The sequence below is a fragment of the Beta vulgaris genome, chromosome 4 (assembly GCF_026745355.1).
Source record: "Beta vulgaris subsp. vulgaris cultivar EL10 chromosome 4, EL10.2, whole genome shotgun sequence".
Taxonomy (NCBI): Eukaryota; Viridiplantae; Streptophyta; class Magnoliopsida; order Caryophyllales; family Amaranthaceae; genus Beta; species Beta vulgaris.
Genome location: NC_079205.1, coordinates 8,826,418 through 8,838,475, shown reverse-complemented (window position 1 = coordinate 8,838,475; position 12,058 = coordinate 8,826,418). Strand labels below are relative to the sequence as shown.

The 12,058-nt window shown below is 32.5% G+C and overlaps 1 protein-coding gene across 27 annotated transcripts; it reads left to right on the top strand.

Moving 5' to 3' along the window:
* The first annotated feature begins 3,700 nt into the window (after positions 1–3,700).
* On the top strand, positions 3,701–11,832 carry LOC109136358 (uncharacterized). Of its 27 annotated transcripts, none has more exons than XR_007273198.2 (8): positions 3,701–3,976; positions 4,050–4,100; positions 4,351–4,412; positions 5,287–5,532; positions 7,746–7,886; positions 8,973–9,055; positions 9,643–9,822; positions 11,473–11,832. XR_007273198.2 is itself a non-coding variant. In XM_048642723.1 (3 exons), exons 1-3 carry the CDS (start codon positions 9,140–9,142, stop codon positions 11,640–11,642), a joined length of 342 nt encoding a protein of 113 aa, XP_048498680.1. In that variant the 5' UTR covers positions 9,062–9,139; the 3' UTR covers positions 11,643–11,832. The 27 variants fall into 27 exon arrangements, 2 of the variants coding, with proteins under 2 accessions (XP_048498680.1, XP_057249912.1); XR_007273197.2 differs by having other exon boundaries at positions 3,703–3,972; positions 4,050–4,147; positions 5,332–5,532; XR_007273196.2 differs by having other exon boundaries at positions 3,703–3,976; positions 4,050–4,147; positions 5,332–5,532.
* Positions 11,833–12,058: the final 226 nt, after the last annotated feature.

Here is a 12,058-nt window from a genome sequence, read left to right as displayed (position 1 = left end):
TATTTATTTTTTCTCTAATATAATATCTTGATCTAAGCTTTAATTAGGCTAGTGAATTTAAATAGTTGAAATGCAAGTTTATTGCATTTAGAACAATAAACATTTTAAATTTTTAGTGGGGGATAAATAATGGTTATGTTTTTAAAGAAAATTCTATAAATTCTTGCTTCTTTTATAAAAATCATTCACTAAATGCAATTCCAACCCTATATGCAAAAATATTATTTTTTAAGTATAATGTCATATATATATATATTATTATATATAATATTATATATATATATATATATATATATATATATTCATATAGTTTCAGTTTTTAAAATTATGGAATGGCTAACATATAAAGCTAGGAGAATTACATCATAGAAATTCTCAAAAAGATTCTCTTACCATAAGATTGTCCTAGTAGTATTTTTTTTTTTAAAAATGGGTTGCTTCTTGTTAAAAAATGAGGTCGGTTTGGTTTACCTCAAATTTTATTGGAATTTGGATTTCCTAGAGAGTAAAAAATAGGATAATTGTTTGGTATGCTAGAAATAGAGAATTCATAGAAAATAGAGGGAAATAGAATTTTCAAGGAAATTAAAATTCCTATAAAGTGTAGGAAATTAATCACCAATCCTCCTTGGTGATTATAAATTCTTGTGTCAATTACAAATTTATATGCTAAATCAAACACCAAAAACCATTTTTTAGGAAATAAACAAGGGAATTTACTTTCCATGAAAATTAAGTTCCAACGATAACCAAACGATAAGTATTTTCAAAATGACCTATTAAACTCAAATGGTAAAGAAAAACAATCTAATTTTATAGATCACCAACTAGTGTCCAAAGCAAAGAGTAAATCTAATCGACTATCGTTCAACTAATTATATTGTTATTGGCTAGGGACTCATTAATTTATCGCATGCTGGAATATTACTGAAAAATGTTAGATAGATAGAAGATTATTAGGTGCACTTGTACGAAAAAAAATATATGAAGAAGTAGTAGTTCGAGTATGACGCATAAATGCTTTACTTCTACCTAATGCATGTCACGAAATACCGATTAACCAAGCTTGCTTGATAGAGGTAGTGGGAACTCACCTTGTGACTTGAAGGTTACAAGTTTGAACCCCACTACCTACTTATACTTCGGAGTAGGGATTCCTTTATATCTCCCCCTACTCTCAAGTGTTGACCTGTGTAGCTGGACTAGTTGACCTGAACGAGGTATTGGTCCAGTAGGATCCTTCTTCTTACCAACGGATCCCTAGTGGGGACCACACACAAAAAAAATCATAAATAATGACTATTTCTAACTTCATAAAAATGCTTAAACAGCTATATTAGCTTTATAGTCATAAAAATGCTTCGTAAAATGAAAGGATTACCCTTTCTTTGCCAACAACCATCATAATTTATAGTAGTATAAAGAGACTACATTTATTTTCAACAGAGACTACTGTATTTCACTACAAGATTTTATTGAATTTTGCTTACAAGAGTACGCTTCCACATTCACATATTTTTACTTTTGTTAAATTGTCTGTAAAATGTTTTTCATCGATGTTGAGAGAATTATGGAAACTTCATTAAGGGTTTATTTGTTTTTTTTTTTCAATTTTCAGTTGTTTCTAAAAGCTAAACAAGCATATAGAAATCGTAAAAAGTAATTTTTAATTTTTCTTGTCGATCTTAATATTAACATGATTGATTTAAGAATAAAGATCGTTTTCCGCTTCATTATGTTACTCATATTATGTAACTTTTAGATTCTTGAGACCAAAAACTAAAAATTGACAAATGTTACCGAATGATCACTAAGGGTCCGTTCTATTCAACTTATTTTAACTTCTATAAGATTTTAGAAGAAACAGATAAGATCATATAAAATAAGATAAGATAAAATGTTATTTTAACTTGTCTTCACTCATCTCACAAAAAGATAAGATAAGATACGATCAAATCAGATAAGATTTTATAAAATAATACAAAATAAGTTGAACATAACAAACCATAAGTAGGTGGTTCTGAAAGGTTAGAAAGAATATATATACTTAAGAATAATTGATTTTCTTACATAGATGCTACGTATCAACTACGTGTTTTTCAAACACGAGTAAGAATATTTATATGCAAATCTTTAAGATCTTGTTTATATGTTTTATGCAAACAATGATCTTATGATCATATTGGAACTCAACTTTCACGGTATTTTAGCTTAATTTGATGGGCTGAGCCATTATAATGGGAAGAAATGACAAAGAGGTCCCTCCTCAAGTACCCGACAATTTGTAGATGGTAAAATTTGAACATTGAAGTCACAAGATGGATATCTCGCCATGTATTTTAGATTAAGTATCATTTTCTTTTTGTTATTGTTTCTATTTGTGAAGGCCCGTCGTAGGAATTGTGGAGAATAAGAGAAGATTCTTCTTAAAATGTATTTGGTGAGATTTAACCCCTGATTTTATGCTTGAAAGTCGCAGAGCTAACCAACTACTCTATTCTCATGTCGCTCTTCTTGTTATTTTGTACATCAAAATAATGGCTATTTTGTTTTCTACTACATGTATTTATGGGTCCACAAAATTCAATACAAATAAATGCAAAGAGTTTGGACTTTCTCCTAAAAAAAGAGTTTGGACTTTGGACAGAGTAGTAAAAGCAACCCAGGTGATTTGAGAACAACAGAAGCTTTGAGTGATTACTCTATCAAAATCTGTTAGAGGCTAGAATTTGGTTTCAATCACAATAATTGACACAAGTTGAGGTTTAGTTGTTGACAAGATATGAACAAATAACAATAGTGTTTTGAGAATAAAATATTTTCCTATATTTCTTGGTAAGGACTTTATACATAGAGGAAAATAAGACTGAGCTTATAACTTCACCAAGAAGCTAGGATTTGAATAGAATCATATCTTAACACAAAGATAATAAAGCTAAGTTTCCTATTTACACATATACTAAAATAATATATTCCTCCTCCATTCCCATAACATAGATCTCAATTTTCATTTTTCACGAGAAATAAGGAAGTGAAACATACCATGCTTTGTGTAATTGTGTTTGATGTTGTATTGTTATACTTGTATTGAAAAGAAAATTATTTTTATATAAACAAAAAAAAAAAAATTATGATTGAAGGTATGGATGAACTCTGTATTTTGCACCTAATAAATTTAGCTTAAATAAAAATAATAATAATACAATTACAGCAAAGTGAATAACTAAAGTAGAAAGATTTGGAAAAAAACATTTTTGTAACCTAAAAACAAAAATATTATGTAAGGAAGGGATTAGTAGTTATCGCTAAATTGTAGAGGTTCCAAATGACTCGTGATTTGGCTGGATCTATCATATAAATATAACTATGCCAGTTTTTTTGTTTTGTGTTTTTTTCTTTGTAAACAAAAGGGGTTAGCTTGGATTTGGACCAACTTGGTACATCTCTATTCTATAAGGCAATTAGGGGGAGACACCACAAAGAAAAAATACATCAAACATAATTGGCTCCTTCATATCACAAAAAAAAAATGAAAAACAAAAAAACAATCCAAAAAACAAACGTGTAAACTTAAAAATATAAACACCTAATACACCAAAATTAGAAAAGGAAAAACAAATCAAAGATCAAAAATATAAATATAAAAAAAAGAAACTAACTACCTTATCCATAACCTTTTAAAAGTGGGAAAATTTTTACTGTAGCAATCAATAGTGTTTTGGGTGATAAAAGCATGAAATTTACTGTTCATAAGGCTTTGGTGAATATCAGCCATCGGTTTGAGTCTTTCATCTCAGCCGCACAATCGCTTCTTTCTCTCCCCTCTCTCTTTCTCCCTCTTCCTCTGTCTCTATCTTCTCTCATCTTTTTCTCTGTCTTCTTCGTCTCTCTCTAACAAGAGGAAGTGAAGAACCTTGAAAAATCAGCAATCATCTGATCTCTCCTCAAAAAAATAAGCAATCATCTGATCTTGTTGGTAATTTTTTTTTTTCTCTAATCGATTTACAAGGTTTGATTTCACCAATTTCCTTTGTATTTGTTTGTTTAAGGGCTAAAAGAAAGGAACTCTTTACGCCATGTGTGGGATTCGAATTCGAAAAGTATGTCCTTAACTCCACTTATTCTTATCGATATGGCAGATTTGTTGGTACTTTCCTTTCTTTTTCTTCAATGATTTATATGCACTTTTTAGTCTTTTTCCCCAAAGTCATGGTTTTGTTTTGGATGGCTACGTATTGCAGTTTCTAAAGGCTTTTATTTCATTGTATTATTATAGGATTTTGATCTTCAATTACATATTTGTGAATGTTAATTCTATATAAATTTTGATGTTTTGGTGATGTTTCAAAGAGGAAGACGTGAAAGAAAGAGGGATCGTTTTCTTTGAGCCCAAACCCTAATCCTCACTCCAGGTAGTCTCTATCTTCCTTCCTTTCCTAATCTTTTCTCCTTATCTTTCCATCTTTGCTTCCTTTGGATTGTAGTCTTTACTTTGACTTCATTTAGATTTTCCTTTGATTACCCATTGTTTAATTCTTAGAAATTATGATTGCTGGGATTTTCCATTTCATTTAGATAATTTGCAGTCTCTAAGTGTTTAATTAGAAATGATGAGAAGAAACTTGGGTTGTGACCTGCTACAAGTATCTTAAGAGGAGAAAAATTGCCAATTTTGCATCACTTCTTGCTAGAAATTAGAAATGATGAGAATAATGTAACCTGATATGCTGGGTTGAGTGGCTATTACAATTTTGATTATTTTATTTCCCAAATAGCACGGCCAACAATGATAAGAGGAACTGGTGTAAGTGAAGGTGTGAAGCTCATAAATTCAGAACCCCATAAACCATGAATGATTAACTGTTTTTTAAATTATTAGAAAATTTTAACAATAAGTCGCAAACCTATGCAAAGAAGTCACCTAACTAATTCGTACTTGACCATATTATCAAACTACACATTAAATAGATGGTGACCCAATAGATTGCCTCTAAGAAACTAAATCAATTACTTACTCCCTTTGTTCTTGTTTGGTAGAATATGACTTTATCTGCTTATTTCTCTATAGTGTTAGGTGTACTCTACGATTGAAATTCCAAGGAAAAACATAGCTGGATTGTTTCCTAATTTTTGTTTCAGACTCAGCTATTCTGTTTGTTCTTTGAACTGGTGATTGGAATTATAATTGATACTCCATTTGTGTTTTGTGAATTAGCCGTATCATTATCAGTTGCTAATGTATTCAATTCTAATCTTTTGATTTTTCCTTCTTTTCTATGTTTTTAGTTCCACTTTAAAATTGCTGATAGATGGCTTGTTCATCTTCAACAGCATGGAGCATGGCAACTCTAAAAGCTGCATTGCCTTCTATTCCTTCTTCTCCTGTGTTTAACAAGTTGCCGATTTCAGCTGTCTGTAATACTTCATCCTCAAAGCCGCCAAGAGTGGGGCTATCGCTACGGAGTTCTAAGCCTCTTTTACCACAGTTCAGTGGCCTTACTGCTCTCTGCCCCCTTCTCCCCTCTGGATTAGGTATCATCTCTGTTCCTTTGAAAAACATGGACTTTGTTGAGTGATTTTCCCTGGTGGTGATTTTGCTTTGCTAATTTTCATGATTGTTTATAATATTATAGACTTTTACTGGAACAATGATTAGTTCATCCTTGGAACATTTTGTGACTATGACCTTGTTGAATGGTTCTCCCCGGTGCCAATTTTGTAGTGTTCTTCATCATGGGAATAGATACATGTAACAATGATTAATTTATACTATGGAACCTTAATGTTTAAGATGAAGTTATATTATATAGGCGTCAAGATACTTAATATAGCGAATATGACAGTAGCCTTAGGTTCTTTTGATGCTGGATTGTTATATTTTGATGTTGTGGTCATATATCTCTTATGTCATGTCTCATTAATTGTTTATATATGATAATTTAGCCAACGAAAAAAATTATGTTGCTGTACGGGAACTTCAGATTTCAGAAAAGGTAAACAGAATTGGTGATTGTAATTTTCTTTAGCATAGAATCATTTTCAAGGTATCTAGATTTTGATAGCCTGCTTCCAAAAGAAGATAGAGATCTGACTATAGACCAAGACTTGTGTGTGGCTCTCCTTTTTTGCAAAGATTTTGTAAATATTTCTGGATATAGTTGTAACAGGTGCAATGCAGTTGCTACAATAGATGAGGATAAAGATCAATATAATCATGAGCATCTATTGTAGTAACTAAATCATAGTTCCTTGTCATTCTTTCTACAAGCTTGTTGATTTGTAAATATTTTATAGTGTTAGGCGTACTGTATGGTTGATAAACTCAGTTGATGGATGAACTTGCTTTTCCTATTGGGGGGGTTAAGGAATGGAGCAGTAACATTATGAGAGTGATATAAGTTAAAATACTAGAAAAGCTTTTGGTACATTTGTCAAATGTTGGATAGGATCGGTGGAGGAGGGGAGTAATCAAAAAAAGAGTGAAGAGGTTAGAGGTGTTGATTTAGGAGAAGTTAAAGAAGGTGGTGAGAATGATTAGAATTTAAATGAGAGAGTTGCACCCAAAAAAAAAAAAAACTAAATTCACTACATTTTCCTACTTTCTATATTAGGGGAGGGAAGCACAAAATAAGGAGAAGTGAGTTAATGAAGACACTAGGAAACATAAGGAACATAAAAAGTTTGGTGTTCTGAAAATGTGTACAACTAAATTAGAAATAAGATTTAAGAGGTTAGAGGTGTAGGTTTAGGAGAATTAAAAGAATTCGTGAGAATGATGAGAATTCAAACGAGTGAGTTGCTTCATAAAACAAATATTAACTCAATTCAATCCATTATCCTACATCCTGTATTAGGGAAGGAGGGAAGCACAAAATTAGGAGAAGTGAGCTAAAGATGACAGTGGGAAATATAAGGAACAAAAAGAGTTTGATTGATGCTATCACCTGTTAAGGTGTTCTTTCTTTAATTTTGCCGCTATCTCAGTAGGTGTCCATGTGTATTAGGAGGTCATTGATACCTTGCCTCTAAAAATTTGCACGCTTTGTGTGTCATCACTTTCTTCTCAGACCTACTTTTTATAGATTACTAAAAGGAGGATCATGACATGGTTATAATCTTATCTTATACATGGTTATCGTTATCCATGTAATCTACATTTATGTCATGTTCCTCAGGGACATTGGATTGCCTTTGATGGATATAATGCTTATTTTCATGTGGCAGTTGCTTAGACTGTAGTAACACTTACTATTACTTGAATAGTCTGACCTGATTATCTTGATAGTTTTTTTTCTTTTTTCTCTTTTGATCAACTTTTAAATGTATAAGGGGAAAAACGAAAAAAAAAACTTTTCCATTGCACAATAACATCTGTTTAGGTTGATGAATGAGGAATAAGATAACCCGGCTCTATAATGCTTTGGAACACAAATTAATTATCCTACCTAGCACTTCAACAATATTAAAGTTCAACAATGTATGCATCAACATCCAAAAGTATGTGGACACCCACACAAATGGGAAAACTACATTTTGAAGTTCAGTTTTAGCCGAGTCAGCCAGAAACCTTTGATCTCAACACAAACTCAGATTATCTGAGGAACTGCTAATGAATTAATACATGTTGTAAGCATGCAATGTTCAACTCATATCTGGTGTTTATTTGATCAGGAGATGTATTTTTTAATTTTGATACAACTATGTTTGTCTTGTCATTCTGAGCTGTCTACTTATTTGATTTTCAGGTTGGACAAACAGGAAAAATTGTTGCACCAGAGCTATACATGGATTTTGGGGTCTCAGGCGCCATTCAACAATTGGCAGGCATGAGAGACTCAAAAGTCATTGTAGCTGTAAATAAGGACGCAGATGCCCCCATATTCCAGGTAAGGAAATTAGCTTAATCATCTTTGTGGCTTTTGCCTTGGATGTATATGCCTGCTTGTCATAGGTCATAGTGATACACATTATCCTTCTTCTACCCACTTTGTTTTTTCATTTAATATTCACCTCCATGCTCCGGAGGCCGAAGGGGGATCACATCCTTCTTTTGTAAGTCCTCCAACTCTATATGTTGCGACTTTCACCATTTTAAGATCAATTTTTCACCAACTTTAACTGTATTTTTCACTTATAAGTTCAATATGTAGGGGAGAAATGAAATTACATGGGATCTTGTTAGGTCTGTTTCAATGCATATTTTTAAATATTAATATTTATGTTCTTCATTATATATAATTAAATATATTGTGTTTCGAGACCTTCAAAAAGCGAACGTTGCAAATGGATAGGGTGAGACTTGAAAGGGATCATCTTTAATAAAAACAAAGATTTGGTTTTTTTGTCTTTTCCGCTATTCATAATTGTAAAATCCCTTTCTTTATGGAAGTACAAACTATGGGTTTGTTTGAATTATTTGATGCCTTTCCCCAGAAAGAGTTCATTTAAACAATAAATAGGCCCGTTCGAAGTACATGTTTCACGACCTTTTCACTGCATATAACAACCTGAAATTTGTATACATGTCTTTTTTAAAGATAAATACGCATTAGTCTAGAGTCTATTAGAATCCGACTATCCAAATTCGAGCCTAGAACGCCATCCCAAGGTTCTAAGCCGAAACCTATGGTTAAGCTAAAATACCTCCTTACTAAGCTATGCATGAGTATTATTAATATTACATTTTCTGTAGTTATGGTGGTCAAAATTTAGTGTGCTGATCTGCCTTAGAATAGTGAAGGTAGCAAAGGCTTATAGCTGTTCATTAGTTTTGCTTTGTCAGAGTTTTGACCCATTGCCAATATGAAGGAGAAATGCAATATTGACATTCATAATTTTATCCGACCTTAATGAAGAATGCACGCTTATGTGAAGTAGAGGGGGGGGGGGGGAGAGTACAAGTATAGTATCATCATTCTTGTAACTGTAAAGCATCTCCTGTCTTCAAAATTAAAAATTGCTTTATCTATTAGGTTTAAGAGAGAGCTTGTTGCTGCGGAAGCCCTGTGGAGGCATGGAAATGACACTCATCTCCCCATTAATCTCACTTCATCAGGTTTGCTCATACTTCTCCTTTTCTAATTTTCATTCCACTTCTTATGCCCTCTTAGTTTCTTTTAATTCCAATTTTGCTTGACAAATGTATCTTATAAATATGGTACGAACCCAAATACCACGGATGGAACAAAATGCAAGTACAATGATCGATTTGTGGTAAATTTCATTCATTTCTCTCAAAATTTGAATCTTTTTTGAGTTTGAGATTGACCCAGTAAACCGAATTCTTTTTAACACTGAAATTTACTGTCTAATTTGAACTTTTGTGGGTTTGTTGCAACTTACATGATGATTTGAGTTGCAGAGAGCTATTCCAATTAGAGTGTTAGTAGTGGGAAAAACAAAAAACGGTCTGATGTGATTCAGCTTATTGTTGATGAATATAAAGATAAACTTCAGCATTATTGTAGTGCTAAATTGTTGATAATGTCTTGATCCGTTCACATTCGAAAAATGTGCGGTATATTGTTTTTTCTTTATAAGATTTTAGTTTGGCCTTACGGTTGCTTCGGATTTTTTCTGCTTGATGGTAATCTTTTTTTTCCTAGGCCTCACTGTTGTGTTTTTGTTTCTAACAAATTGTAGGGGAGCATCTCATGATGTTATACAACGAGCTAAGACAACAAAAGAAGATTGTAATGAGCTTGCAGAAGAAATCTCTTTGGTCTTGAAAGTTCGAGGAGGTATACAAGTTGCTACCTTCTTTAGCGATTTCTTAGAGTGGGAAATTGATGCTTTTCTTCTGCATCCACATCTTTCTTCCAGGTTTTTTCGTTCTATTAATTTATCAGATTTTTACTTTGTTTTGTTTGTGATGTTTTAATGTCTAATTGTTATTGGATGTTTTCGGTTTCTGAATTCTGTGGTAGTTAAGAATATAAAGTGAAATAGATAACATAGTTTTGATTTTTCATTAAGCACATATTACGCATAGAAATCTGGTCTTTCATAGTTTTTCTCATTTCTTTGTCTTTAATTTGCGGTTACTAAAACTTAAGCTTGTAATAGCTAGCTTGGAATAGGATGTTGTCATGAGAAACTCTAAAAGGTCACTCCAAGCAATCAGTTGCAAAATCGATGTTGTAATCCATGATTTCCAAGTTCTTCATCTGATTCAGTTGCTATTTGGAGTCCTCAACCGATTTTCGTTGCGTTTTGTTTGCTTTTTTGGACTAATTTGTGATATTCAATTGTTGTTATGTATCCACGTTTAAGTAATATAGGTGTGTGATTTTTTGACTAATTTTTTCTATTTACTTTTGGATAAATTTTGTTTAATTTCAATTTAATTACCATTTTTTTGATTAATTTAAGCTAAATTCTTTCAAAATTGGGTGATACCTTAGAGTTCGAATTCAGACGAGTTCGAATTTGACATCGAATATGAGTGATTGTCTTAGTCCATATTCTCTTGTTATTAAGAAAATTCACAGAAATTATAAGCTCATCACCTTTATACGCCTGAAGACATGTTTCTTGACAGATAGTAGTTGCAAGAAATTTAAGCCTCGTTTTGGCTATCATGCCGTGGTACAACTTTTTATTCTCTACATTAGTATTATGGTGTGTTTTTTCATGAAAATTTTATTACTTTTGCTTCTATCAGAATGAATCTGACCCCTTCCTATGTACCCTCTCTATATATAGTGGATATCTTAAGAAGTTAGCAATTTTTTTGGTGGCAGGGTCTGGGGGTTAGAATATGAAAAGTAATTTCACCTGAATGGGACCTATCACAAAAATATGGTTAGGTCTATAGCTTTGTAAAGAAAATTTGCCTCGGGTGGGACTGATTTCAAATCTGAGGTCAAATAGAAACAACCACAAGCAAGTATGGGGAAGGAAGGGGAGCAAAAAACGATGAAGATCAAGGGAGAGGGGAAGGGGGGGGAGAGTGAGCTACCATTGGGAAGAGCATTTCTTTAACAGTGTTTGAGCAGGCTATTAAAGTTTTAACAATCGTTTCTTTCTTTTCCTTTTTTAGTGTCCTTTTAGCTGCTCACTTACACGCTGTACTATTCTGTTTGGATGTTCCATGACTGATTAAAAGGTTCTAGAAATTCGTTCACTTGTCTTCATTTCTCTAATTCTATTAAATTATATTCTTGGTGCATTATCTTCTTTTCTTGGATTAGCTTTGTTTCCCCTTGCTATGGGATCACTTACACTATGGGTTTGCTTACTTGATATTTTTGTCCTAGGTAGTTCAATGTGCAAAGAATTGACAATTTCCCGATCTAGAGGAACCTGCACATGAGTTTGTTTTTTGAGACCAAGTCTAATGGCATGTCGTGCTATGTTTAATTATAAAACTTTATTGTCTTTTTACTTGCCAATTTGATTTTGCGATCTTCTTAAGAAATCAACTTTGATGTGAATTTTTCTAATCTTATGTTGTATCTCTAAATGCTGAAGATCCTGGTGAAACATGCATGGGTAGTGAAGATGATGGAGGACAAAATCAACGAAGAAATTGCAGCCTTGGAAAGTTCTCGAACATTTGCTTTACTGGTTCCAAAGGTGGCAGTTGCGGGATCTCCTCTAGCGATATCGAAGTGCTAGATAGAATAAGATTCAGCAAATGAAGGGAATGGCGTAAAGTGTAAACATTTGATGTCTCTCGGTCGTGGCAAGTACTCTGAGATACCCTTGGAAAAGGAGTTCTAACATGTTTATGGGAACATACTATCTACATTTCTATTTTCTTTGTATTTAACATTCTCCTTTGGGTTTGAATATGAAATTTGATCCTTTAGGATCTATTATTTGGGACCATTTTCATCTTAACCTGACAAATTTAGCAACTTAGAATTTTTCAAATATTCTTTTTTGGGAATTAAAGCATGATTGCTTACAAATAGATTGAAATTAAATGATTTTGGTCTCAATTTAATTTTTCCTTCGTAGTGGTAAGTTCTTGTTAGATCATTCCAATGATTGTGAACAGTCTGAACACCTATCTCATTGACCACATATCTTGATATATACTTTTGGAATATCA